Here is a 26,683-nt window from a genome sequence, read left to right on the forward strand (position 1 = left end):
ATAAAGACTACTTAATGATGTTATTAACTGGAGCCACAGCCATTTACGTATGTTACTATAAACCTCAAGCACACTGCGTATTTGTACAAAAAGACCCTGTTCTTGTTCTCCTAGTGCCATATTCTAAGTTTTATTAATAATCATCGAGTTCAACCACTACAAATCATCATCATTGAATAATAACATTTAATGTCTGACACAGTCATTGTGAATATTTAAAACTACAACTAATTATGAATTAATTAAACAGCCCAGATCCTTTGTCTTAAAAATTGCAAAGAGCTCCAATGCAATTTTTTAAATCGCTCTGACCTTCATTCACCTTGATGCCTGTCAAACTCACGGTCATATTTTCTTGCACCCTGAGGATTTTGAACCAGGTGATGTTCTGTCCAGATATGAAATGATAGCCATCATATTTACACAGAGTGAACTGTGGGTTGAGTTAAAGCAGATGAAAGGTCGTGCTAAAAGATGTCGCAAACTGCGACGCATTTTAATGAAGGAGCAAAGAGAAATAGCAGAATATTCAACTCTGATACGATAGCGTCGCTTTAGTTTGATCAACTTTAACTTCTATTTTATTCCATTATAATAGCATAAAACTAAATCAAAACATGGTTTTACAGAACTCATCAGACAGAATCAAACTACTGACTGACTCTTTCATGCTTAAAAAATTAACAGAAATATAACGCGCTGGTTGAGAAGCTGATCCTCCGTAGTACAGGAAGTTTCAGGAAGAGTCCCTGCGTATCCTGCTGCTATCAACTTCCTGTGGCATTTATCCAGTATATATGAGCTTTTTCAACATTGCACGTAGGCTGCAGCAGGTACGTACAAGCTATTTAAACCTTGGGTTTCAAATTCACACTTGTTTCATCTTTCAGAAACGAGACACCCTGTATTATTTTCTACTTTTCCTATTTTAGCTGCAGGCATAAACAGTTAAGCAGGAATTTTAAAGCAGTTGCAGTGGATCTTTTGTGAATTGTTGTGATTTTGAGATCAGAAGCCTGCCATATAATGCTTAATTTACTCAGATCAGGCTCTTGCTTGGAAGAGTATTGAATTTTTAAAATTAATTATTCATATTTGATAACATTTTATATATTTTATGTTATGCCTCATGGTGAAATAACATTTCTTTCCTGCGCCGCCATATTGTGGGGAATAACAAACACCCTTTTTATCACAGGATCACCAAGAAGAGGCCCTTCGGCGTCTGAAACTGGACTATATTTGACCCCAACGTTAATCTTTCTCTGGTCATCAACAACCGGAGGCACACTCTAAAAGTAATTTCAGTGGCTTTTATTGACAGATACTCGTGAGCAACCCTAACTTTAGAATTAAAATAAGGAAAGGCAGTAATGACGTAAAGGTCTAGTGAAATCTTGCTTCCTTTTCAGCACATTTTGGAGACATCATTGTTCATCTGAAAGCTAAAATGATTCAACTTTTGAATGATATTTATGAATCCAAAAATGTTGTAGTGAAACACCCCAGGACAATACACCACATTTCCCTTCTTATTTATGTTTTATTTTTGAGTTTACTATTAGTACGTATGTTGGATTGCATTTTTTTTCAGTTCAACAGATGAGTAACTGACCTGGAGCTAAAAAAAGAAAAATATATATATTGTTAATCATCTTTTTTTCTTTCAGGTATAACTGTGCTGTATGTTTTATACTAATGCTGCTCTGGATAAATGTGAAGAGTTGTTTTTTTATTGCGATTGTAATGCTAATGTTTGATTAAGACCATGAAGACTGCTGTGTCAGATGGTCATTCTGAAGCCCTGTTTGCTGACTCAAATCTATGAACATTCACTTTTGCTATATTTTACTGAGTGCCTGATAAAACCAGGAAGGTTGCGTTGTGACGTGGATTCAGCAAAACCCGAATAAGTCCTGCAGATTTTAGGGCCAATTTTATGTTGTGTCATCCTAGTCTTTTATTTGTTTGGGCAGAAAGGCCTGCAGATGTCTTGTGCCACAGCCTGTTTGTCCAAAGTTAAGCTTCCTGACAAACATGCAATTAGTTTGATGTTTTCCCGAGTTTAGAGCCTGATTCAGGGCTAGCTGTTGATATTAATTTAATGAATCAAACTCTTCATATTTTGCAAGTCACTTAACATGATCTTTAGCTATGCTTTATGCTATCCTGCTGTATGAGGAATATTCTGTTATTGTGTAATTGTTGACATTTTCCTACCGTCCATTTGAATTCTTGTACTGGACTAGAAGGGAAATCTGTAGGCACCAAGTTTTATTCATTCATTCATTCATTCATTCATTCATTCATTCATTCATTCATTCATTCATTCATTTTCCAGCCCTCACTGCTGTAAGAGTCTCTGCTGGCCGCACGAAGGCGCCATTTCCAAGCACATGACACTGTCTTCAATGAATGAGAGTTTCTGACTTGTGCAAGTCGTTAGTGGTAAAAACCATAAATCGCTCATTGGAAATGAGCAACATCTTCCTCGCACGGAACAGGAAGCTTCACGTCCATTCGGATCCCCGAATGAGTAGCAAATGGAGAGGTTCGGGACGCGCAGTGCGGCTTTTATTGGGCAGCTTGTAATTTCAAACGTGGCCGGTCTCCTTAAGGCTTCCCGAGCAAGAAACAACTGCAAACAATTTTAAACACATCAAGCGACACAGTGCTCGACCTCATCCCCGTTACGCACAGGGTAGCGCTCACATGTCCGGCCGGACGCGCTCTCTTCTCAGTATGGGGCAACGCGGGGCAGCAGCGACGGCGACCGATGAGGAGAGCCGTGAAACCAGAGCCTTCAGCAACTCCAGCACCTTGCAACTCCCACGCGTTACTTCCTCGCTGCGCGTAAAGCGCATTAGTGTCCAAATGCTCTTGCCCTGGCTGGCGGGACATCCCAGGACTTTAGTGGTGGAGGAGCGCGTCTTCCAGTCCAATAAACTTGAATAGCCTTTTCCCGCAAAGACATTTAGATATTTTCTCTCTCCCTCTTTTTTAAATTTTTATTTTTTTTATTTTTCTTTTCACCTTGGAACATTGGAGAAGCGCTGCCCATCATGGGAGCCGCATCCTGAGGGGAGATGGATGCGGAGGCGAGGGATGCGAACGCCTCGCTCTGCCCGCGGAATGAGAGCGGCTGCGAGCTGAGCGCTTCCTCCGGCGGAGTGTCCACTGCGCTGGCCAGCGTGCTGATCTTCACCATCGTGGTGGACATCCTGGGCAACGTGCTGGTCATCCTCTCCGTGTACAGGAACAAGAAGCTCAGGAATCCAGGTGAGGAGCAAAGGCGTCATAAGGAGTGTTGTGCGGTGGAGTCAATAAACGATGGAGGTTCATACAGCGGAATAAATCTGGACATTTGCGATGGGGCAGAATAATGGCATTTCATTTGGGGGGAATTGATTTATTATTATGTTATATGTGCTCAACTTTATTTATAGGGGTGATAAATAATAATAATAATAATAATAATAATAATAATAATAATAATAATAATAATGATAATAATAATAATGATAATAATAATAATAATAATAATAATAATAATAATAATAATAATAATAATAATAATAATAATAATAATAATAATAATAATAATAATGTTTTGACAAGGTTGGACCTGTTCTCCTCGTTTCATTCATAACTAAAGTGATGCAGGCTAAGCCAACATGGTTTCCTCTGACCCCCTTGCTTAACAATCCGCCTCCAGTCTCAGTGTCTGCACTTTCTGCAGCCTTGCATGCCAGTCTTCATATCAGTCTATAATAACACTCTCCTCCCTCTGGCTGCCTGGCTGCTGTACCCTTGGCTCCTCCGGTCCAGATAAATCACACCCCTTCTTATATCATGACCTGAAGTGTCCCATGAGTAGCCAAGGTGAGAGGCACTGTCACTCTGACTGCGGCTCCCATGGCCTCTCTGAACATGTTTTAAATCAAACTCATATCCCACCCCTCCTTTCTCCCCAGTCCTTCCACATTTGTGATGCTCTGACTGGACTTGTTCAATTTCTTTTTCTGTTTTCTTTTTTCCGCCCCTTCTTGCGATACAGTTAAAAATATCTCCGGTGGAATAGATGATGTCTTGTGTCCAAGCAGCATAAAGGTCCTCATTTATGTAGAAAAACAACAGCCCTGTTTCTTTCCTTGTTTTCATTTTATCTTTTTTTATTCACAATCTCTTGTTTGATCTTCATGAACACAGATGATAAACACAGGGGAGTCTTCTTAGCAATCGGAGGGAAATGTAGCTTCCTAAAATGTGCACTTTGGAACCCAAGTTGTATATTTAGGGATCTTTGAGGAATTAGAAGATTTATGCAAGAACGAAAGATGTGATGTCTTATATTGCTTGTAATGCTTGTTTATTTTCGTTACATTTTGTTTGTAGAAAAAAATGACCGAAAATTCATTTCTTGCTTTTCTATTTTGTTCATTATTTCATAAACTAAAACAGCCAGGTGACATCTGAAAATCTTTGACTCTTTGTTCACAATATATATGCAGTATATCTAAAACACCTTGAGGTACTTTTTTATGTGAATGTTAACATTCATTTCCCATCAAGGATGAACACTTTTGCTGTGTTTAGTCATACTGGGTTGAAAGCAAAGTGTTATTTTTTTTAGTTCGGTGATCTGTTCTGTCGTCCCAAGACAGATTTTGATGTTTTTTTTCTAAACTCTGCTGGAGGTAAAGTGGAGCTCTCATCCTGAGCCTTTAATCTAATTTGCTGAAATTGTGCAACTGTGAGCTCTGAAGGCCTCATCATATTATTTACATTGTTTTAGTGAATATCCCAATCATTCTTCGTCCCAATGCGCCTCATCTCTGAAAGCTACGACTCCCACCAGGATGTAAACGCAACATTCGGGCTGATTTTCAGTGACTCTTTTCCTCTGAAGTTAGGAAGTGGCAATAAAATCTGTACAGACCAAATAAACCTCAAAATGAAGGAGTCAAGGATTCAGCTTTATTTTTTTTTTGTTATTTTCTCTTGCTTTGTGGCTGAATCGTCAGACCAGAAGTCATCTGGGGTTGACAATTATATGTGCTGTCGTTTGTCATTCTCCTCTGTAAAACACGTGGTTTGTCTGCAGCGGGCGAAGCACCGAACAGAAACCAAAAATAGCTGCCAAAGCCGATGCTTTGCTTTGTTTTGTTTTTTGTTTTGGGTGAAAACCCAGTGCAAGAAAAATATGTCAAGTCTCCTTAGAGTGCAAACACATGTGGCAAAAGAAATGCTAAAATTTTTAAATCCCATACTACTTTCTTTATCAAAATGTGTCTGAAGTAAGATGTGTAACAGAGGCCCAGTTCTTCAAAGTTGAAAAGACAATAAAACATGCCATTCAAGTAAGAAAAATATATGTTAATCTTTATCAATCGGAAAAAAATTGGAGTAAAACACGATCCGGTGGGGACCTGTGATTGCAGTCTGAGTTAGCGGCTGTTTTTGATTTGCTCTCCAGGGATTCTGTCTGTCATGAAATTCAGCAAAATATCCCCACAGTGTCGGCACTGAAAAAACAAAAAAATGATGGTTGCATATTTGTGTATTTCTGACCAAGATTGCAGCCACTCAGGACTATGGGAAGCAAATAAATAACACATAAACAAAACAAGAAAAGAAAAACAAAGAGGGCTCTGACCACAGTGACCTCTCATGCAGAACAATGACATTCCTTCCTCTCTGCATTTTTTTGAAAGATTCTCTTAACGGATGGGGAATATGAGGAGTTCAACAATTTCTTGCAGATCGTTTGAAGACCGCTGTGCGTAGTAGCAAAATTGCTGTTTTGCTGAAATCTGTCAAAGCCCTGGGAACATTTCAAAGCAACAATTTGGAGGAGACAAAATTTAAGTTCCTTAGGTGAAACTGGAAGTTTTGCCAGAAGAGCCTCATGAATAAAAATAAAAACCATGTCAACGCTGATGTATGCGGAGGATTAAAGATGCCCAACCAACTCAGACACAGAGAAAACATAGCTCTGTCAGACATTTACCCTCTGCAATAAAAGGCTGCTTGCATGTACAGCATCTCATTATAATCGACAATGAACAAAAGGGCAATTTCAACAAATGTTTGCAATAAATGAGAATCCTGAAATAAAAATCTGGTTTCATTTTGAATCTCTTAAGCAGATTCGTAGAAGCTCTTCTTCAACCCGTGTTCAAGTGCTTGCAGGAAAGCACACTTTTATTAAATGTAATATCAGGCAAGAGAAAAAAAATCCCAGATTGTCAAAGTCTTACAAACAAGCCTATGATGGGATGATTAACTTTTCATTTTGATTGAAATGCAGTCTGAAGTACGCTTGCTGGTACTGCAGTGAAAGCAGATGTGCAAAAGATTATATATTACTCAGTGTAGCTTTAATGCATCAACAAAAGTCATTTAAAGAATAAATAAATAAACAAATAAATAAATAAAGCCTAAATGGAGCCTTGAGGCACACCTTCATCTAGAAAGTCTGGGTTTTGTTCTTCTGTTCCTGCCTGTTAAATCATTTTCAAATGTCATTTCAGAGCCTTCACAAAAGCTGAAAGCACAGAATTTAATGATTTTGAAAGATTTAAAAAGAGACACAATGCAATTTTGAGTTTTCTCTCCAAGATAAATTTTACAGCATTAGTGGCAGTGATGGTGCTGCAGCTGCTTTCAAAAGTAGCTACTTCCTTTGAAAAGAAAAAAACAAACAAAAACAAAACAACAACTTTAAACTAACTTGAGATAAAATCAGGAAAATATGTATTTTGTACGGATCTTTGTTCGGGCAAAGCATGCAGAGCTCCACACTGGTGATGTTGTATGTAGTCAGAAGCAGGAGCAGAAAACTCAGCAAGCCCAACGTAATACTAATGAGAGCATGCAAACCAGACTGCCTGATTAGGTCGGACGGTGTTTTGGAATAACAAGCTTATTATTGATATTTTAAAAAACATTACATAACACATCCGTTTAATTCAGCCGAGATCCCTTTGGCGAGAAGCTCGGAAGTCCCCAAAAGAATAACGTAACGTTTCTGTTTTGCGTAAAAGGCATAGCTGGCCGGGCTCAGACAATGGGACAGGAGTGAATGGCCTCACGCTGTTTGACTGTGGACACTGCAGTGCTTGCAGACCTCGGTGTCCTCCCCGCTCTAATTGGTCCGAGCGTAGAGGTGATCCGTCAGTATGAACGAGTGCCAACCTGAAACTCCAGCGGAGCCTTTAGATGCTTTTTATTGTCGTCGGGTGTCTGAAATTGTTAGAGCTGTAAACAATCTCTGCTCTGTTCTTTATCAAGCTATTTATAGCCATGTTTGGCTCCCCATCGTATGAAAGTTTAATTGAACGGAGCTTTCAAACGGATGCAGCTGAATAGCTCCAAACAGCTGTCCACCATGAAAACCCCATCTCTGTGATGGATGGCTGCCATTGTGGGGGCCCATAAGGAGACAAGGGTCGAAATCATGACTGACAATACGTAAAAGCAACACTCAGACTTATTTATTTGTTTGTTGTTTTTGTTGTAGTGGCTTTCTTTCTTTCTTTGTATCTTTCTTTGTTTCTTTCTTTCTTTCTTTCTTTCTCTGTATTACTCTTTTCTAAGGCAGCAGGGTTTTTGCTTCTCGGCACACAGCAGCAGCAGCAGCAGGACCATTCCGCTCGGCTTCACTGTACATCCTGCATCCCTCTGTCTTCCACCGCAACAAACACGGACATGTGCACATATGCACATATGCAAGTGTAACCCGAGTGTAATTTTAAACCTTCAATTCCTCTGATTTTCTACTCTTTTGCCTTTTAGCCTCAAATCTCGCGATGTTTTAATAGTATTATGATTGATTCTCGCGAGATTATCGTTTAGCCAATCGCGGTTGAGTACTGGGGTCACATGTACCTTTCCAGTTTACCGGCTAGGTATATTAGCTCAAGCAAAAGGGCGTGAAGGGTAGAACGCGTTGGAAGGAGCAGAGCTGGCAGGAGCCCATTATTGTGAGCCGGAAAGTGAGATGAAAAAGATCCGGTAGTATGACACAAAACTGCGGAACTGGTGAGTGTTTTTGTGAATGACTTAGCGTTGGCTTATAATCACTGCTGTTGTGTAGCCACTAAAGAAAAACTGATTGTAAACTCCTTTTGATAACCAAAACGGGTAATTGAAGTATTTATTGAACACTGGTTTATATTAGTATTTTACATTTCATGTTAATTGATAATATGGTATATTTATTGACTGTTTCATGAATGTAATTTATATTGAATTTTAGATTTAATGAAATTGCAATTGATCAAATGATAGAATTATTTATAACACAAAATGTTATTTATTGAATTGTGTATACACTAAATGTTAGATCGTATCAATATATATTGAGGAAGTGGTCCTGTTTTGTTATTCAGGCCAGGTGGATGGTGAGCTATGAGACCAGGCCTAGAGCCAAAGAAAGATTTCACCTGTTGGTGACAGAAGACTGCTTACTTCTCCTACCCAGCTGGTAGGAGAATCCTACAAAGAACTCTGTTCCTTCTTTGATTGGACTTTCAATTACCCAGGACGTGAACCACGCCCTGGATACTCGCCTTGTTTGTGAGCCGGATTAATCCCCATTCGGGGTGGATGGACTAAGGGGTTGTAAGATGAACTTTGGGAACGATTGATTAATTTGTTTTTTTCCTCTTTGTTGTGTTTCTTCTTTTCTCCTCTGCTTTCTTTTCATTTCATTGTTTTGTTTTTTTTTTTTTTCCTTGATGGCCATTTGCATATCCTAATGTTGTGGTTGTAAATATGTAAATATGATATTCACATTGCAAATACAAAACACTCGCAGCTGCAAAACTCTAGCCTAACTGCTCTTTCGTGTGTCGTACCTATTCTTCTGAAAAGAAACTGGCCTATTATCTTGGTTAAAAGCCATTTATATTGAATAACAATTTAGATTGTCTTTTCAAATATGCTACATACATTAGTGGTGAGCTAGCCAGGAGCAGTTGTATAGAAGCTGGAGTGTTGCAGTTGCTAGTTGTTGCTAATATGGATGTTTTGGTGAAATGTGGGGTTAAAATACCTAACGCAGTGTTGATTAGACATGCAACGAACTCAGAGACTGATAATGAAGTGGCTGATTTTCTGACTGGATACGGGTCAATGGAAAAGTTTGAATTTATAACTGATTCTGACTCAGATTTCTATAACTGCATAATTTTTGAGTTTTCATCAGGGAGTGCGTTGGAGAGGCTGCGTAAAATCTTGCCTTACACGTATGTTTGCCAAACTAAAAAAATTACTTATGAAATTGAAGAGCTGTCAGTAGTTTGCTCCGAGTTGGAAACTAAAATAAAAACTGAAACGTACCTGAGTGAAATGAAAAATGTGGCTAAGCTTACAGGTCAGGATTACACAGATGTCTTCAGGCGTGTAATGTCTCTACTGGGCCAATCCATCACTGAACTTTGTCCAGTCCCATCTTCTTTGAAGACTTCCCCAGAAGAAGAGGATTTGGCCATAACTGCTTCCCTTACATCAAAGATGGCAACCAAGGGTGGTTTTCATCTTAAGCCAGAAGATGTCGCTGCAGAGGATGGGGAGTCGCCACATGTTCAACCTGATCCTACCGCACATTATACGTCACGTCCTTCTGGACCTTTGCCAGCCATGTCGTTGTCAGATATCAACCCACCTGGAGTCCAGAGGTATGTGGTTGAGCACATCATGAAAAGTGATGACAATGCAATACACATGTCCTCATTGAAACTTAGATCATTTTCTGGTCGAACTCCAAGACCACAACATGAAACAGACTATGAAACTTGGCGATCTAGTGTTGACCTTCTGTTAAAAGACCCTGTTGTATCAGAACTACAGCGTTCTAGAAGGATATTTGACAGTTTGTTACCACCAGCTGCAGACATGGTTAAACATCTTCAACCAGATGCTCCTCCTTTAATTTACCTCAGAATCTTGGATTCTGCCTATGGAACGGTCCAAGATGGCGATGAACTGTATGCAAAATTCATGGAGCAGTTTCAAGACGCAGGTGAAAAGCCATCCGTTTATTTACAACGCTTGCAAGTGACTCTAAACCATGCCTTACGGAGGGGTGGAGTATTGGCTGCTGATTTTGAAAAGCATCTGCTGAATCAATTCTGTCGTGGATGTTGGGATAACACCTTAATTTCTGAGCTCCAGCTTAAACAGCGCAAGTCAAAACCACCGTCTTTTGCAGAATTGTTGTTGTTGCTAAGAACAGAAGAAGACAGAGAAGCTGCCAAAGCTCAGCGTATGAAACAGCATCTTGGTTCCAGTAAACCCAGGGCTAGTGTACATTTACATCATGCTTGTGCACCAGTTGAAGAACAAAGTGCTTATGATAATTTGACTGTTATCACCAAGCAACTTGCCAAGCAGTTGGCTGATATACAAAAACAATTGGCTGCTCTTACAAGTGTTCAGTCTGGTCAGAACCCGCCCATTTTGCCAAAATCTATGCATGTTGCCAAGTTCAGTCAGTCTCCACAAACTAGTAAAAGTGTGTCTCAACCCTCTCTCAAAAAAGCATCTTCATCACCCAAGCCAGGTTACTGCTACAACTGTGGGGAAGATGGACATATAAAACCTAAGTGTGACAACCCTCCTGATCCTTTACTGGTTGCTGCCAAAAAGAAACAGTTAATGGAAAAGCAGAAGAAGTGGCAGAAAATGAACCCGCATAGTGCCCTGTCGTTAAACTGAATCAGGTTCTCGTTGAGGGGCGAACGGGAACTGCAGAGGACCAGCAAAGTCCCACCAAGCAGACACCTATAAGATGCACTAATTTGTCTCATGTAACTCCTGAGGCTGCAGAATTGCCACAAGGGTTGATTGGCTCAAAATGTACTGGTCAAGTAATAATAGCTGGGGAGCAAGTTCAATGCCTGTTAGATACAGGATCCCAAGTTACTACAATACCAGTTTCATTTTACAATCAGTATTTTTCTCATCAACCTGTGAAACCATTAAGTGAGCTATTACAAGTAGAGGGAGCTGCAGGCCAAGCTGTCCCATACTTAGGGTATATAGAAATGACGGTCATTTTTCCCAAAGAGTTTATTGGCACTGATCTGGATGTTTGTACTCTGGCACTTGTGGTTCCAGATGTTAAAAGTGGAACTCAGTCCCATGTTCTGATAGGAATGAACACTCTTGATTCATTGTATGACAAACATCTGAAAGATGAACGTGTTAGCTTTAGCCCAGCAAAGTATTGCTATAAAGCTGTTCTCAAGCTGCTTCAGTTGCGTCATCAGCAGACCCAAGAACCCAGTGTATGTGACGTAGCATTAGATAGTGAGTCGCCTGTAGTTATTTCAGCAGGCCATACCAGAGTTCTAGAAGGGAATGCCCATACCAGCTTGCTGCCGGTTAGCAGTTGGGCATTAGTTGAGCAGCCATCTACTCCTTTGCCGGGAGGATTGTGTGTGAAAAGTTGTCTGGTGTCATTGCCCAAGCATACACCTCATAAGATCCCAGTGGTTATCACAAATGAGTCAAAACAGAGCATAACATTGTCACCGTCTGCTATTATTGCAGAAATTACAGTGTCACCTCAGCTTCTTTCTGAGGTTTCCTGTTGTAATGTGCAGCTCAGGAACACTGACAAAGTTGATCTCCAGTTTGAATTTGGAGATTCTCCGGTTTCTCCTGATTGGAAAGAACACATTATTGCTAAACTCAAAGAAATACCAGAAGTGTTTTCTCATCATGATCTTGACTTTGGATGTACTGATCGGGTGAAGCATCACATCCATCTTCATGATGAGACCCCATTTAAACATCGTGCTCGCCCTATACATCCAAATGACATTGAAGCTGTTCGCAATCATTTGCGAGATCTTTTGGAGACGGGGGTAATAAGAGAATCAGAGTCACCATTCTCTTCACCGATAGTAGTCGTTCGGAAGAAGAGTGGAGATGTTCGGCTTTGTATAGATTATAGAAAGTTGAATCTACAAACAGTGAAGGATGCCTATGCATTGCCAAATTTGGAAGAGTCATTTTCGGCTCTCACTGGTTCACGCTGGTTCAGTGTTCTTGATCTGAAGTCAGGCTATTATCAGATAGAAATGGAGGAAGGTGATAAGCCTAAAACTGCATTTGTGACCCCACTTGGGTTTTGGGAATTTAATAGAATGCCCCAAGGTGTGACTAATGCACCAAGCACTTTTCAGCGTCTTATGGAGAAGTGCATGGGGGATTTGCATTTAAAAGAAGTTTTAGTCTTCTTGGATGATTTGATTATATTCTCTGACACTCTAGAAGAGCATGAGAGTAGGTTGATAAGAGTGCTGCATCGACTTAGAGATTATGGCCTTAAATTATCACCACAAAAATGTAAGTTTTTCCAAACTTCTGTGCGTTATTTAGGCCATGTAGTTTCTGAGCATGGGGTTGAAACGGATCCAGAAAAGATAAGTGCTTTAAAATCCTGGCCAGTTCCTCAAACTTTAAAAGAACTGCGATCATTTCTCGGATTTGCGGGGTATTACCGCAGGTTCATAAATGGCTACGCTGCTATTGCTAAGCCTCTAAATGACTTGACAAGGGGGTATTCTCCTGCTCGCAAATGTGTCAGTAAAACAACCATCACAATGAAAAACCATGATGCAAAACAACCTTTTAATGAAAGGTGGACTGCACAGTGTCAATCTGCTTTTGAAACATTGATTGACAAACTGACTACAGCTCCAGTACTTGGTTTTGCTAACCCAAGCCATCCTTACATTCTGCATACAGACGCCAGCACCACTGGGTTGGGAGCTGCTCTTTATCAAGAACAAGAGGGAAAGCTACGAGTTATAGCATATGCTAGCCGAGGGTTGTCTGCCAGTGAAGCTAGATATCCAGCCCATAAATTGGAATTTTTAGCTTTAAAATGGAGTGTAACTGAAAAATTCCATGATTATCTTTATGGCTCCAGTTTCACTGTTGTTACTGATAACAATCCATTAACATATGTCTTGACCTCTGCTAAACTTGATGCTGCTAGTCATCGATGGCTTGCTGCACTGTCTACATATGATTTTAAATTGCAGTACCGTGCTGGCAGCCAAAACAGAGATGCTGATGCCCTCTCCAGGAGACCACATCCCCAAACACCTGACCCACAAAGAGAATGGGCCATGGTGCAGCAATTCATCACAACCCATATGAATGAAATGGAGGATGCTACAGAACTCACCTCAGATGTGATCAGAGCCATTTGTCACAGCTGTCTACTGAGAGGCCAAAGTCCAGATGGTCCTTTGGAGAGAAACATTACTCTAGTGGAAACTGTGAGTATGACCCCTACAGTTCTCCCTGACTTATACATGGATTGCCAGTGCTTCCATCACTGTCCCTTCATGACATCAGGGAGAAACAGAGAGCTGATCCTGTTTTGAAAGAAGTTATTCATCAGCTTGAAACAGGAGAGAAAATCCCTCCAACTGTCAGGGCTGAGCTTCCTGACCTTCCTCTGGTGATGAGAGAATGGAAACGTCTTGAACTAAAAGATGACATTTTATATAGGAGGAGGCAGGATGGTGAAGTCCTATCATTTCAGCTTGTGTTGCCAGAGGAATGCCGTTCTGTTGTTCTTTCAAGCCTTCATGATGATATGGGGCACATGGGGATTGAAAGAACACTTGACCTTGTAAGAGCTAGGTTTTTCTGGCCACGCATGTCTGTAGATGTAGAAAACAAGATTAAAACTTGCAATCGCTGCATTCGTCGGAAAGCTTTGCCAGAACGAGCTGCACCATTGGTGAATATCCAGACAAGCCGGCCACTTGAGCTCCTGTGCATGGATTATCTATCAATTGAACCTGATAAAAGCAACACTAAAAACATTCTTGTCCTCACAGATCATTTTACTAAGTATGCTATGGCTTTTCCAACAGCCAATCAAAAAGCGAAGACCGTTGCAAAATGTCTGTGGGAGAATTTTGTTGTGCATTATGGGTTTCCTGAACGCCTGCACACGGATCAAGGGCCTGATTTCGAGTCTCACCTCATTAAAGAGCTCTGCAACATTGCTGGCATTAAAAAGTCACACACCACGCCATACCATCCCTGTGGGAATCCTGTTGAAAGGTTCAATAGAACTTTGCTCAGTATGCTGGGTACTTTGGAGCCAGAGCAGAAAACTAGATGGAAAGAGTATGTCAAGCCACTTGTTCATGCTTATAATTGCACCCGAAATGAGGTTACAGGTTTTACTCCATATGTTGATGTTTGGCCGCTGTCCAAGACTTCCTGTTGACATGGCTTTCAACTTGCCTGTCAAAGAGTTATCATCTCAATCACATTCTCAATATGTGCAGAACCTGCGTTCTCGGCTGAAGGAAAGTTTTCAGCTAGCTTCTAAAAATGCAGAAAAGATGGCAAGAAGAAACAAGATTCGTTTTGATCAGAGAGTAAAACCAGCAAGTCTTGAAGAAGGTGATAGAGTATTAGTCCGAAATGTGAGGTTCAGAGGCAAGCATAAACTGGAGGATAAGTGGGAGACAAACATCTATGTGGTGATTGGTCGTGTGGGTGAGCTTCCTGTGTATATTGTAAGACCAGAAGCAGATCCCTCTGGAGGGACCCGGACTCTGCACCGCGACCTTCTTCTCCCTTGTGGATTTCTTCCTCAGACTGGAGTTGACCCACCAGTTTCCACACCGGCTCATAGGCCGCAGACCCGCAGTCTACAAGAACCAGTGGAAGAATTGGAGGAAAGCCCAGATGAGGATGAGGACTGGAGGGCATCTCGATTTTCAGTTTTACCAACTGTGAAGGTCAGTGTTGAGGGGACATGCCCTACCCAGCCCATAAATAGAGTCTCAGTTCCTGAGATGGAAAAAGAGAATCCTTCATCTGATGAGGATAAGTCGTCTCTACTGCTTGATGCTATGGATCCACTTCCAGCCCTGGAAAAAGTTCCTTCACAAGATCAGATGGACCCAGGAAATTCACCTGAACTTGAACATGTTCCTGAGCTAAGCCCATCTGAAGATTTGGAGAGCCATGGCCCAGTAGGGACATTACCAAATTCGACCATGCCAGCATCACATTCCACAGAATCACCAAAAGATGCTCATCAGGCTAGTGATGGTTTAAAAGCTGAACAGTCAATTCGTCGGTCTAGTCGAGAGCCAAAACCAATTAAGCGCTTTCAGTATGCTGCTTTAGGAAATCCTTTAATTTCTGTAGTGCAAAATCTTTTACACAGTCTAGCTACTGCTTATGGTGAAATGGTTGCTGAACCTGTTTCAGATGCTCCTGTGCGTCATAGTGTTCAGATAATTTAGCATGCACCGGTGTTGCATGGAATTAAGGGGGGAGGATGTAACCCGAGTGTAATTTTAAACCTTCAATTCCTCTGATTTTCTACTCTTTTGCCTTTTAGCCTCAAATCTCGCGATGTTTTAATAGTATTATGATTGATTCTCGCGAGATTATCGTTTAGCCAATCGCGGTTGAGTACTGGGGTCACATGTACCTTTCCAGTTTACCGGCTAGGTATATTAGCTCAAGCAAAAGGGCGTGAAGGGTAGAACGCGTTGGAAGGAGCAGAGCTGGCAGGAGCCCATTATTGTGAGCCGGAAAGTGAGATGAAAAAGATCCGGTAGTATGACACAAAACTGCGGAACTGGTGAGTGTTTTTGTGAATGACTTAGCGTTGGCTTATAATCACTGCTGTTGTGTAGCCACTAAAGAAAAACTGATTGTAAACTCCTTTTGATAACCAAACGGGTAATTGAAGTATTTATTGAACACTGGTTTATATTAGTATTTTACATTTCATGTTAATTGATAATATGGTGTATATTTATTGACTGTTTCATGAATGTAATTTATATTGAATTTTAGATTTAATGAAATTGCAATTGATCAAATGATAGAATTATTTATAACACAAAATGTTATTTATTGAATTGTGTATACACTAAATGTTAGATCGTATCAATATATATTGAGGAAGTGGTCCTGTTTTGTTATTCAGGCCAGGTGGATGGTGAGCTATGAGACCAGGCCTAGAGCCAAAGAAAGATTTCACCTGTTGGTGACAGAAGACTGCTTACTTCTCCTACCCAGCTGGTAGGAGAATCCTACAAAGAACTCTGTTCCTTCTTTGATTGGACTTTCAATTACCCAGGACGTGAACCACGCCCTGGATACTCGCCTTGTTTGTGAGCCGGATTAATCCCCATTCGGGGTGGATGGACTAAGGGGTTGTAAAATGAACTTTGGGAACGATTGATTAATTTGTTTTTTTCCCCTTTGTTGTGTTTCTTCTTTTCTCCTCTGCTTTCTTTTCATTTCATTGTTTTGTTTTTTTTTTCCTTGATGGCCATTTGCATATCCTAATGTTGTGGTTGTAAATATGTAAATATGATATTCACATTGCAAATACAAAACACTCGCAGCTGCAAAACTCTAGCCTAACTGCTCTTTCGTGTGTCGTACCTATTCTTCTGAAAAGAAACTGGCCTATTATCTTGGTTAAAAGCCATTTATATTGAATAACAATTTAGATTGTCTTTTCAAATATGCTACACAAGCCGCTGGTGCATCCCAATAGAAATTGTGGCTGCACTGTAACAAATGGCTGTAAAAACTACAGCGTGAAAATACAGTAAGGTGGCTGAGTTTTGAAAATACAGCTCTTCACTGTGATCTGAAATGCATATGGGAAGTATATGGGACACGATTTGGACCGCTGGATCACGTGCGGAAATTTACAGGTGTAGCCTACTGTAAATTTTGACTGTACAGTTGCATTGTGGGATATTTACCGGCTGGAGGCGACCTTTCACGGGTTAGAGGGCGGGGTCAACAATGACTTCCACCGGGTGAGTACTTTTTAAAACAAACATTGTATCGCAGTTTAGTGTTGATTTATGAAAATAAATTTTATGTGGTTGTATTGAGCTACTCTCACTTGTTTGCTAAAGCTAACTTTGGTTATCTCTTAGCTAGCATTATGTGCAACACCAGTGCTTTTTAGTTCAGTTCACCTACAATATGCAGATGAATGTAAAAACCTGCAAAAATAAGACTCTTCAGACATGGTTGGTTCGAGACAACAAAACATTTTTTTTGCGAATTTGCATGTTTGATATGGGCTTCATGCATCATAAAAAGGTGGGCATCCAAGAACTAGAAATTAAAATAGATCTTATATATCAATTGGCTCCTGAACAAGTTTGTATGCATCTGTAGTGGATTAAATTTCTCTTAGTTGCTATTGAGTGTGTGAGACTACAAATGCAAGAGAATTGCTTGGATTTTAAATTGTTGGTGTGCAGCAAGAGGGGTTTGCACAGCTCTGTGCATATTTACATTTCAAGCTGACAAACTTAGGCATCGTGATTAATTGTGATTAATCAGCCAGAACCAGATTCTGCTATGGGTGACCGCCCAGGGCGGCATCTTGTGGGGGTTGACAACACTGACCCCTTTCACCGCCCCAGATACTCCAGTTGTCTGTGTCTCACTGTAACTTCCATCCTTCTGTTCGTAGACTAATGGCCATAGTGAGATGTTGCCATCTCACTGTATCTGCCAGCCTTAGGTCTGCAGATACAAGCACAGAAGGTGTAGAAGGTGTCTCTGTTCGCAAACAGTTTATGGAGAGACAGAGGAATGTATCTGTCTATGGAAATGTCTCTCTGTACCTGAGTTAATTAATGTCACTGAACATTGTTATTTTTCAGAAAACAGGATCAAGGGCACAAGCGGTCCAGCAGCGCCTTTTGCCACTCAGAGTACTTTTTCATAGGGGAGAACTATTTCAGGAATGGCTTTACAAAACATATTTGGTAGTTCGCATGCATCTAATCTAAAAATTTAATATGTACTTAATTAAAAAAACAAAAACAAAAGGGTAGTTTTGAAAAGTCTCCCATCTGTTTCTAGGTGATTCATAGGCCTCAACCCAGAAAGAAGGACAAAAGCTACAAACGGAAAAGTGACATCAAAACCAACAGGACAACTTATGCAAAACACAGCAGTGGACCTGTATGTCTTCGTTCTCCTCCTTCATGGACCAGTGGAACTTTTAAAATGGTGAAAATTACATTTACACACAATCAGTTCTCTTACTCCATCTCTCTACCTGTCTGTCTATTTCTCTGCCTGTCTCTCTGTTTCTGTCCTGTCCATTTCTAACAGACTGGAGGACAGCTACGATGAAGGAAGGTCAGAGAGAGTGTCTGTCCACTAAATCTGTCCTTTTCATCCTGTCTGTCTTCAACTGACATAAATGCAGTTTAATGTTCATTTTCTGTATTAAAACCTGTTTTTCTTTCCTTATCTTCCAGCAACCCTTTGATGATTTCTGGAGAACTTCAGGACTGAGACCAACTCAGAACTCATCCATGTTGGTTCTGTTTGGCTGTTCACTAAGTCTTGAACTTGACCAAAAACAAAACATTTTTTTGAGAGTTTGGTAAATGAAGTCGCAAGTTCGCATTTCAACTTTTAAAAGCTAGCAAAGTATGCAGTTTCAAGACCGACTGTAAAATGAAAACTTTTTTGTGATTATAGTACAGGACTACTGTAATTTTAGTATGATAAGAATGTGATGAAATCACAATAACCGTGTTATATAATTACTGTGCTATTTTACAATAAAACTGCAATAAAATTACAGTAAAATTGTGATAAAATTGCAGCAACCCTTGCAATAAAACACAGTAAAACTATAATAGAATTACAGTAAGGCCACTTACTGCCGGCAACCCTGCTGCCAATAAGTTACTGTAAATTCTACCATGACTATATATACATATATATAATGTTAATACTAGAGTTTCCCATTGGGGTAAGCCTTACTAAAAATACACTCACAAAACGCAGGAGAGAGAAGGAGGAAGGGAGCAGATGGAAAGAGGAAATTCAAAGCAAGAGCCAGTGCCTGTATGTGTCTGCGTGTGTGTTTGGTTCGTGCCACCGTGTTGAGAGCGGTCGGTCATGGGGCACGCAAGGTTGGGGGATGAAGTTGAATTTTGTGAAATCATGCATTACATTCCCGCATCTCTCCAGAGTCATGAGCTCCTTACTCCACCCTACTGAAAAAATGAAAAATAAAAAAAAAAAATGAAAAAAATCCAGAGGGAGAGTTAATTGAGTCAGTGGGCTTATTGAGTCAGACCAGAAGCCAATTTAAATTGACAGCACAGATCCATGGGTAATATCACTCTGTACGCTACGTTTAGCATGTCTTCTTCTTCCCGACAACCCAAATCCTGGCTGGCATTTTGTCGTACGTTGGGATTATTGGACTAAACCTGAATCTCTATCTCCTGGAAGAGCTTGCTCATTTAAATTGTAGCACATTTTCCGTTACAGATGCGCTCAGTGAACCTAATGCTGTTCTGAGTCTTTGGACTCCTCTGATGACTGATTTTTGTTGGCCGGACTTTCGCAGGATGCATCACTGCAAGGCAACTCAAATCAGCTTAATTTTAAACTTGTCCAAATCCTCGGGCCCCCCTAACATAACTCAGTGCAGTCACCAGCGTCTCATCAGCTCTAGTGTCCTTGCTGAAAGGTTGTTCTCGCCTATTTATCATAACTTGAGCGAGGAGAATGTAATCTAATCTGAGATTAAGCCACGCACTGCTGACAGAACGAGTTTACAGAACGAGAAAGATGAATTCTTTTTTAAGGAAAGAATTCATCTTTCCTTAAAAGGTGTTTAAATATAGCCGAGCGGTCAGGGTGACGGGACACTGATGGTGGGTGGGACGCAGGAACAAAGACCCCTGGGGTGCACGTGTGCACAGAGCCGTAGGAATGACGTGAATGGAAAGCTACTTGGCTGGCAGCCTTCCTGTTTGTCTCACTCTTCTGCGTCTTCGGTCTTGTTTGGAGTTATCTCCAGTGTTCCCCTGTTGGTTCCTTTGTCATATGATTAAGCAAACGTGAGAAAAAGTCGACTCTTTTTTGCTGGACTGTTCTAATTATCAAAAACCTCATGTCTTTTTTTTAAATGCTGTCCTGTTATACCTCCACAAACTTAAGTCTGTTTCATTTGATGTGACACGCACAAAAAAAAAAAAAAACAGCTCGTTTTTATCAAGTGAATAGTACTTATTCATAGTTTTGATTTAAAGTGAAGTCTGAAAAGTGGGGCATGCATTTTTCTTTGCCCTCCTGGGTCAAAACGAGCTCTCACTCTCATTACTCCATTAAAAGGAGTAATGAGAGTAATTGCATAATGATTCAAGGTCAGTTGAACTGCACTGAACAGCAATTGCGGAATCAACTGTGCAATCTTAAAACAATTACGATCTTATCTGACCAGAGTAACTTTGTTCACATATTTGCTGCATTCCTTCACTTGGGGAGGCTGCAAACAGAATTTATTGTGGCTTTTTAAAAGGGTGGATTTGTGGAGTGCAGTGACTAGGAGTCAGATTCTCCCTCCTGAGCTGTGAATTTCTGAATCTCATCTTGCCTCTCTTGACTACTTATCTGATTCATGCCTGTCTTGCCCAGGTGGATGCCATGTGACATGAAAAACAGTGAAAAACAGTAGAATGTTTTCAGTATAAATTTCCCCACAGTTGCATGTGTTCCTCATTGGCTGTCACAGAGCAGCTGTATTAATATGGCATGTATCTGATTTCTGTGTGCAATACTGAGGGGAATTTGAGGGGATTTGAAAGTGGTTGCACTGGATTTCACTTTGGGGTGTCGTAGTACAATGGGCTGGAAATAAATACTCGCCACACTTTTCAGATTTTTACGTTCCTTCACCTTAAAAATTGTTTAGTGCTTTTTGTTGGTCTGTCAAAACAAAACAAACAAGAAAAAATCCAAATGAAACACAGAAGTTTGTGGACCTAAGCTGCTGACGTGTGCAAAAAGGCATAAGGGCAGCAGTACTTTTGCAGAGCCCTTTGTTTTGACAAACACTGATACAATCGAGAAATAACTATTGTTTTCATTCACCAAACAAGGAGCGTTCACTGGGGAAATGGGCTGGGCGACCCCCTCGGCTCCCAGGAGACACTAAAAGCAAGAGTCAGTTGATCTGATGGCACATTTCACTTGGCTGACAGTCTTTTTTTTTGTGCGAGTGCAGCCCGCTGTAAAATCAAATAATTACAGAGCAGTGTCAGAGAAGTTAAAGGCTCCGTGTCAGCTGTCCCTGCCGGACTGTACCAAATCAACATTCGGGCCGAGCCACGTCCGACTCACACTCGATAATTATAGCTCCAGAAGAGGTCGACTCTCTCCCTGTATGCAGGTGTGAGAACAAGTTTGTCAGCCGCCTGTTTTGCACTCAAACAACAGTTTGCCTGAGTGCTGCAGCTCCGGGCGTCATTCCGGCCAACTTGGCTAATTACACCACACAGGGAGGTGATGGTGTGTCCAATGTTTTTCATAGTGAATGACAGAAAAAACAAAGTCAGTCATCTGGCCTCTGCACAGCAATCCTCTCAGCAGTGTTTTAGCACTTACCTCACCCTCCAGGCGATAAGTGCTGGAGAGCAGTTCAGCCGCAGAGACCTGCAAAGCTGGAGCATGCCCTGTGCAGCAGGCGAGCATGATAGCATGGGGTCACATGATGTCAGTAAGGAATCAAACCTCTGCACAGTGACAAATGCACACGGCGAGTGCTGCCAGCATCACAAATGCAATCTGACAGATTTGCCCACTGAGCTAAGTCGAGGATGAGGAACAACTGCTTTTATTTTTATCTCAGTAGACTTTAGAGATGGCTTTTAGGGGGCTGGAAATTTGTAGTCCCTGACGGATCAAGTTGCCAGAAAAAAAAAAAAGGCATGATAAACATTTACATTTATTTTATTTTTTTATACATGAAGACATAAAAAAAACGTCCTTCTGGAAATGTAGGATTGTAACTTCGCTCCACTGCTGTTTTTCTTTAACTAATCCAGTTGAGGAAGGTACATTTTAATTAGTCCAGTGGTGCCTTGGGTGCAGGTTGTGTAACAAGCTCTGGGTTCTATGAATGAATATTTGACATGTGTTTTAAATCAAGATAAAATCATATCTGTCGAGGAGTGCTGCTGTTCCAGCTGTCTAAATCGCCCAACCTGCATGGAGTCTCTCCAACTTCACAAACTCAATTATAACTCCGCATACATTATTTACAGATCACGTATTTTTATTCACGTAATGCTGCATGGGGAAATTAATTCCGGGTAATGACAATGACAGACACTATCTAATTAAATCTTCATTCACTTTTCGTATTGTTTCTTGTCCCGTGTGGATCGTGAGACATTGTTCAGCAGCAGTAAAACATTTATCTGCATGGGCAACGTGTTTTATTTCATGGTGAGTTTCACCTTTAATGAGCAGCAGCTTTACAGAATGCTGTCTTTATTTCCTAGCGTCCATCCACAGCATACTGGACAGTAATTTGTTTTTAAAGCAGACCCGGCTTGTCGTACTGCTTTATGTTTAAGCTATCAATCTTCTCATCTGACACGGCGTTTATAGTTTGATTCCCCTTCTCCCCACAGCAGCTGCGGTGTAACAGTATTAGACGTCATTTTTGATTATTCGAGTCTTGTGACAAGATCCAGTGTCCTACCAGCACCGGTTCTTCTGATGCCGTTTTAGTTGAGCGTATCGTCCAGTCGCTGTGAAACTAACAAAGCGTTTTATTGCGATGCTTCTTTTGATTTTGATTTTCTCGTAATCGATTTTTACTAAAATTCCTGTCAGTTTTATGTGGGGGGGGAAACAAACATGAGAGATTTGAAGTTTTTCACATGGCAAAACATTGATGCAAATTTTGACAAAAACAGAACGAGACAATACCATGCTCACTCTCTTCCTGTTGGTCTGAGACAGGGTGAAGAAAATAACATCTGCTCAAACCACAAAGACAACGTTAGCAAATAACTGAGAAAGATGAAATTGTCATCTGCAGTCTTGGGACTGGACCAGAAGTTCATCTTCCAGCGTGTCAATGACCCTAAACAACCAGCCAGAAATACAACATAATGGTCAGAGCACTTTATGTGTTAGAATGACCAAAGCAAAGTCCAAATTTAAATCAAGCTGATGATCTGAAAATGGATTTTCACCTTCTTTCTCCATTCAATATGACAGAACTTTAAGTTATTTTTCCCTAAGAAATCAAGCTGTAATTCCAGCAAAAGGTAGTTCTGACATTAATGAATATATGGGTTTGGGTTCAGATTTTTATTTCTGAAATGTTTTTTTGTTATTTACCTCCTTCTTCACCATCATGCACTCCTCTGTGTTGGGCTATAAGATTAAGTTTGTAAAAGCAGCATAGGAATATAACGATCCTTCATCTACAGCCAACAGCATTTTTTGTATCATGGCAACTTCTGATTTTAGTATACGTCCACACTTACTTTTAAGGCAACTATTGATGAAATGTCTTAGAGAACTCATTAAGGACATTGAAAAAAAACTAAAAATATATATATATATATTCTCACACCCTGCGACATGCCCAGACACATGGATACTCTGACCTTCACTTGAAGCTCACAATGTTCCTGGCAGCAGAGAGTCAGATTGCTCTTTCATCAGGAAAAATTGAGAGCATCACCAAAGTCAGACAGAAGACAAATATCGATCTTTGTCATTTAAAGGACACTGAATTTTTTAGATGGTACTGAAAGAACAGACCAGCAGATGACTGAAACGAAAAAAAAAAAAAAAAAAAACGTCAGTATTGAACATGACGACATAGCAAGACATGCAAAATTAAAAGAGATTGTGACAGAGAAAAGTTGAATCCATTTATATGGACATGGAGAGTAAAAAGAAATGGTTTCAGTCCGATTTAGTTGTTTTGTGATGAAACTCAGTCAGTCATCCCTCCAGCAAGAAAAAGTTTCACAATTGATAATGAGACATCAAGATGAAAAGACAAAACCATTTATAAGACAGTTATGTTCTGCTTTTGTCAAACGGTTCGCTATGCACGGCTTTCCTAAGTCAGGCGCTGCTTCATATCGGTTGACTGCTCTTGGTTGGTTATCTCTTTATTGTGTTACTGCTGCCGAATACAGTGGATGTGGACCTGAAGACAGGGAACTATACGTTCAATGAGTAATGCCTCAAACATACCATAAAATAGAAGACACAAACCACTCGTAAAGATCAAATAAATAATGTATTTTATGTTACCGGCTTCGAAAAGGTCTACGGGTTTTTATATTTCTGTTGCTTTAATATTTCCAGTATATTTCCAGTATCCACTGGTCATCCCCACTTATCCTTGCAGGGTCGTTTGGGGCAGGTGTCCAACTCCAGTGGTCAATGGACGAGTGAATGCATGTGTGACTGAAAATGTAGAGTGAAGTGCTGTCAGAAGTAAAGGAAATTTACCGATACATCATGGATAGTTGTATTGAGAATGCATTCTATTAAACTTGAACAATGTGTGATTTATTCACATTTATCAGTGATTTTCAAAAACAAGAACTAGTTGAGTCATTTCGCCCTTGCTGTCAGTTCTTCTCCAGTCCACACCTTTGCAGAGGCGTACCCATTCTGATCTGGATTCAATGTAAGCAAGTTGCACCTCAACCAGAAGCTTCTTCTGTCCACCAACGAGCCTCAGAGGCGACCCTGTCAGGATATTTCAAAATTTGAAGAGATCACCGCATTGGACAGGTGGAACAGTGTTTTTAGGTTTGAAAACTTTAACTTGACTGCATCAAACATTCTTCTCATCATTTTTGCCTAAATAGCTCATCCTTCTCTCAGGTGTCCTTGAAACGGTTCTCCTGAATGCTTCTGGTGTGACGATGTGAGCGGCGGCATCAGTCAAGTGTGAAGGCACTTTGTTGGAGCAATGGAGCCGGGGTCTCTTTCTTGGTAGACACTTCTAAGTCCATGGCGATGTAAAACAGGCTTCATCGAGTTTCTTCATTGGTTCCTGGGCTGTTTTTGAATATTCTAAGCAATTTTCTTTTATGTGAGGGTGAGAGTTTAGCTCCAGTTTTTGATACTTTGACATAATTGGGTGTTACTTCAGTACACTTCTGAACACCTCTGACCTTAACCCCAATGGAAATTCATGAACTACAGGTAACTGTCAAAATATGGTCCAATTAAATGAACTCCCTCATTACTGATGACACGAAAGTTTAACTTTTAGAACTTGTTCATGGCTGCAACTTTTCTTGGGTTTCTTAAGGCAGCAGTTATTTTCTTAGATTAGACACTGAACTGAGGTTATTTGTCAGGCAATCATATCATTTTGGAAAATAAACGGCCAAACTGCGTCAGTAAATAACTCAAATTATGTTGGCGACTGGTACTTTGTAAAACAGAATGACTCACATTTTGCTTGTTACCTCCCTTTTGTCTCCAGGCAACATCTTTGTGGTGAGCTTGTCAGTAGCGGACCTGGTGGTGGCGCTGTACCCATACCCTCTTGTGCTGACAGCAATCTTCCACAACGACTGGACCATGGGAGACCTGCACTGTCAGGCCAGTGGCTTCATCATGGGCCTCAGCGTCATCGGCTCCATATTCAACATCACGGCCATAGCCATCAACCGTTACTGCTACATCTGCCACAGCCTCCACTACGACCGCCTGTACAGCCTGAGGAACACCTGCTGCTACCTGGGCCTCACTTGGTTGCTCACCGCCATCGCCACAGTGCCCAACTTCTTCGTCGGCTCTCTGCAGTACGACCCTCGCGTCTACTCCTGCACCTTCGCTCAGACTGTCAGCTCGTACTACACCATCTCTGTGGTGGTCATCCACTTTCTGATCCCGCTCCTGGTGGTGTCCTATTGCTACATGAGGATATGGGTTCTGGTGATTCAAGTGAAACACCGGGTAAAACCAGAGCAAAGGACGAGACTGAAACCCAGCGATGTGAGGAACTTCCTGACTATGTTTATGGTGTTTGTGTTGTTTGCTGTGTGCTGGGCTCCACTGAACCTTATAGGCCTGGCTGTAGCTATAAATCCCGCAAAAGTGGCGCCCAACATACCCGAGTGGCTCTTTGTCACAAGTTACTTCATGGCGTACTTCAACAGCTGCCTCAATGCCATCATATATGGACTTCTAAACCAAAACTTCCGTAAGGAGTACAAGACGATCCTCCTTGCCCTTTGCGTCCCACGTTTGCTCCTCATGGAAACATCCAGATGTGCCACTGAGGGCTTGAAGAGTAAGCCTTCACCGGCTATAACGAACAATAATATAGCTGAAATAAATGTATAAATTGATGTTACACTGGACAAGTAATGGTGCCATGTTTCACTCAGTGCCTGTTTTGGATGTTTATCTTTGTTTCTTGTTTTTAAGTGTGGAGTGATTCAGATGTCCCCCGAAAATCTATACACCATGGAAACTTGACATAAAGTACTCTGTTTCAAAGCATATCAATAACGTATGATTTCATGGTCCATCACTCACTGACTAGATTTAAGTTTTTATTTGATTAGCGCTTATGATGAAAAATAAATCAAAATCTCAGACTTATAAAATTACATAAGTTGAAAAACATTTTCAAACTAAAATCATATCCTCTTGGTTTCCGTAAGACTCTAGAAAACTGATTTCCAAATGAAATACTGTGACAGTCATTAATCATATCTGGGATACATCTGTGTCTGGTGGCTCTTGACTACAACTGTATTCCATCCATTATCAGGTCGGGAGTTGCTGGTGCCTATCTCCAGCTGTGAGAGGCAGG

The 26,683-nt window shown here is 40.8% G+C and overlaps 1 protein-coding gene across 1 annotated transcript; it reads left to right on the top strand.

The window, feature by feature from the left end:
* The first annotated feature begins 2,509 nt into the window (after positions 1 to 2,509).
* mtnr1c (melatonin receptor 1C) lies at positions 2,510 to 26,359 on the top strand. Its single transcript, XM_055034042.1, has 2 exons — positions 2,510 to 3,279; positions 25,343 to 26,359. Exons 1-2 carry the CDS (start codon positions 3,087 to 3,089, stop codon positions 26,206 to 26,208), a joined length of 1,059 nt encoding a protein of 352 aa, XP_054890017.1. The 5' UTR covers positions 2,510 to 3,086; the 3' UTR covers positions 26,209 to 26,359.
* The last annotated feature ends 324 nt before the right edge of the window (positions 26,360 to 26,683 follow it).

Source organism: Poeciliopsis prolifica, unplaced genomic scaffold, assembly GCF_027474105.1.
Source record: "Poeciliopsis prolifica strain line A6 unplaced genomic scaffold, Auburn_PproV2 SCAFFOLD009, whole genome shotgun sequence".
Taxonomy (NCBI): domain Eukaryota; kingdom Metazoa; phylum Chordata; class Actinopteri; order Cyprinodontiformes; family Poeciliidae; genus Poeciliopsis; species Poeciliopsis prolifica.

What these genes read in the sequence shown, in the direction of transcription:
- mtnr1c (XM_055034042.1), top strand. Translation starts at nt 3,087, where the DNA reads ATGGATGCGGAGGCGAGGGATGCGAACGCCTCGCTCTGCCCGCGGAAT. An exon ending in CAAGAAGCTCAGGAATCCAG is followed by an intron (nt 3,280 to 25,342) that starts GTGAGGAGCAAA and finishes TTTTGTCTCCAG; the next exon opens with GCAACATCTTTGTGGTGAGC.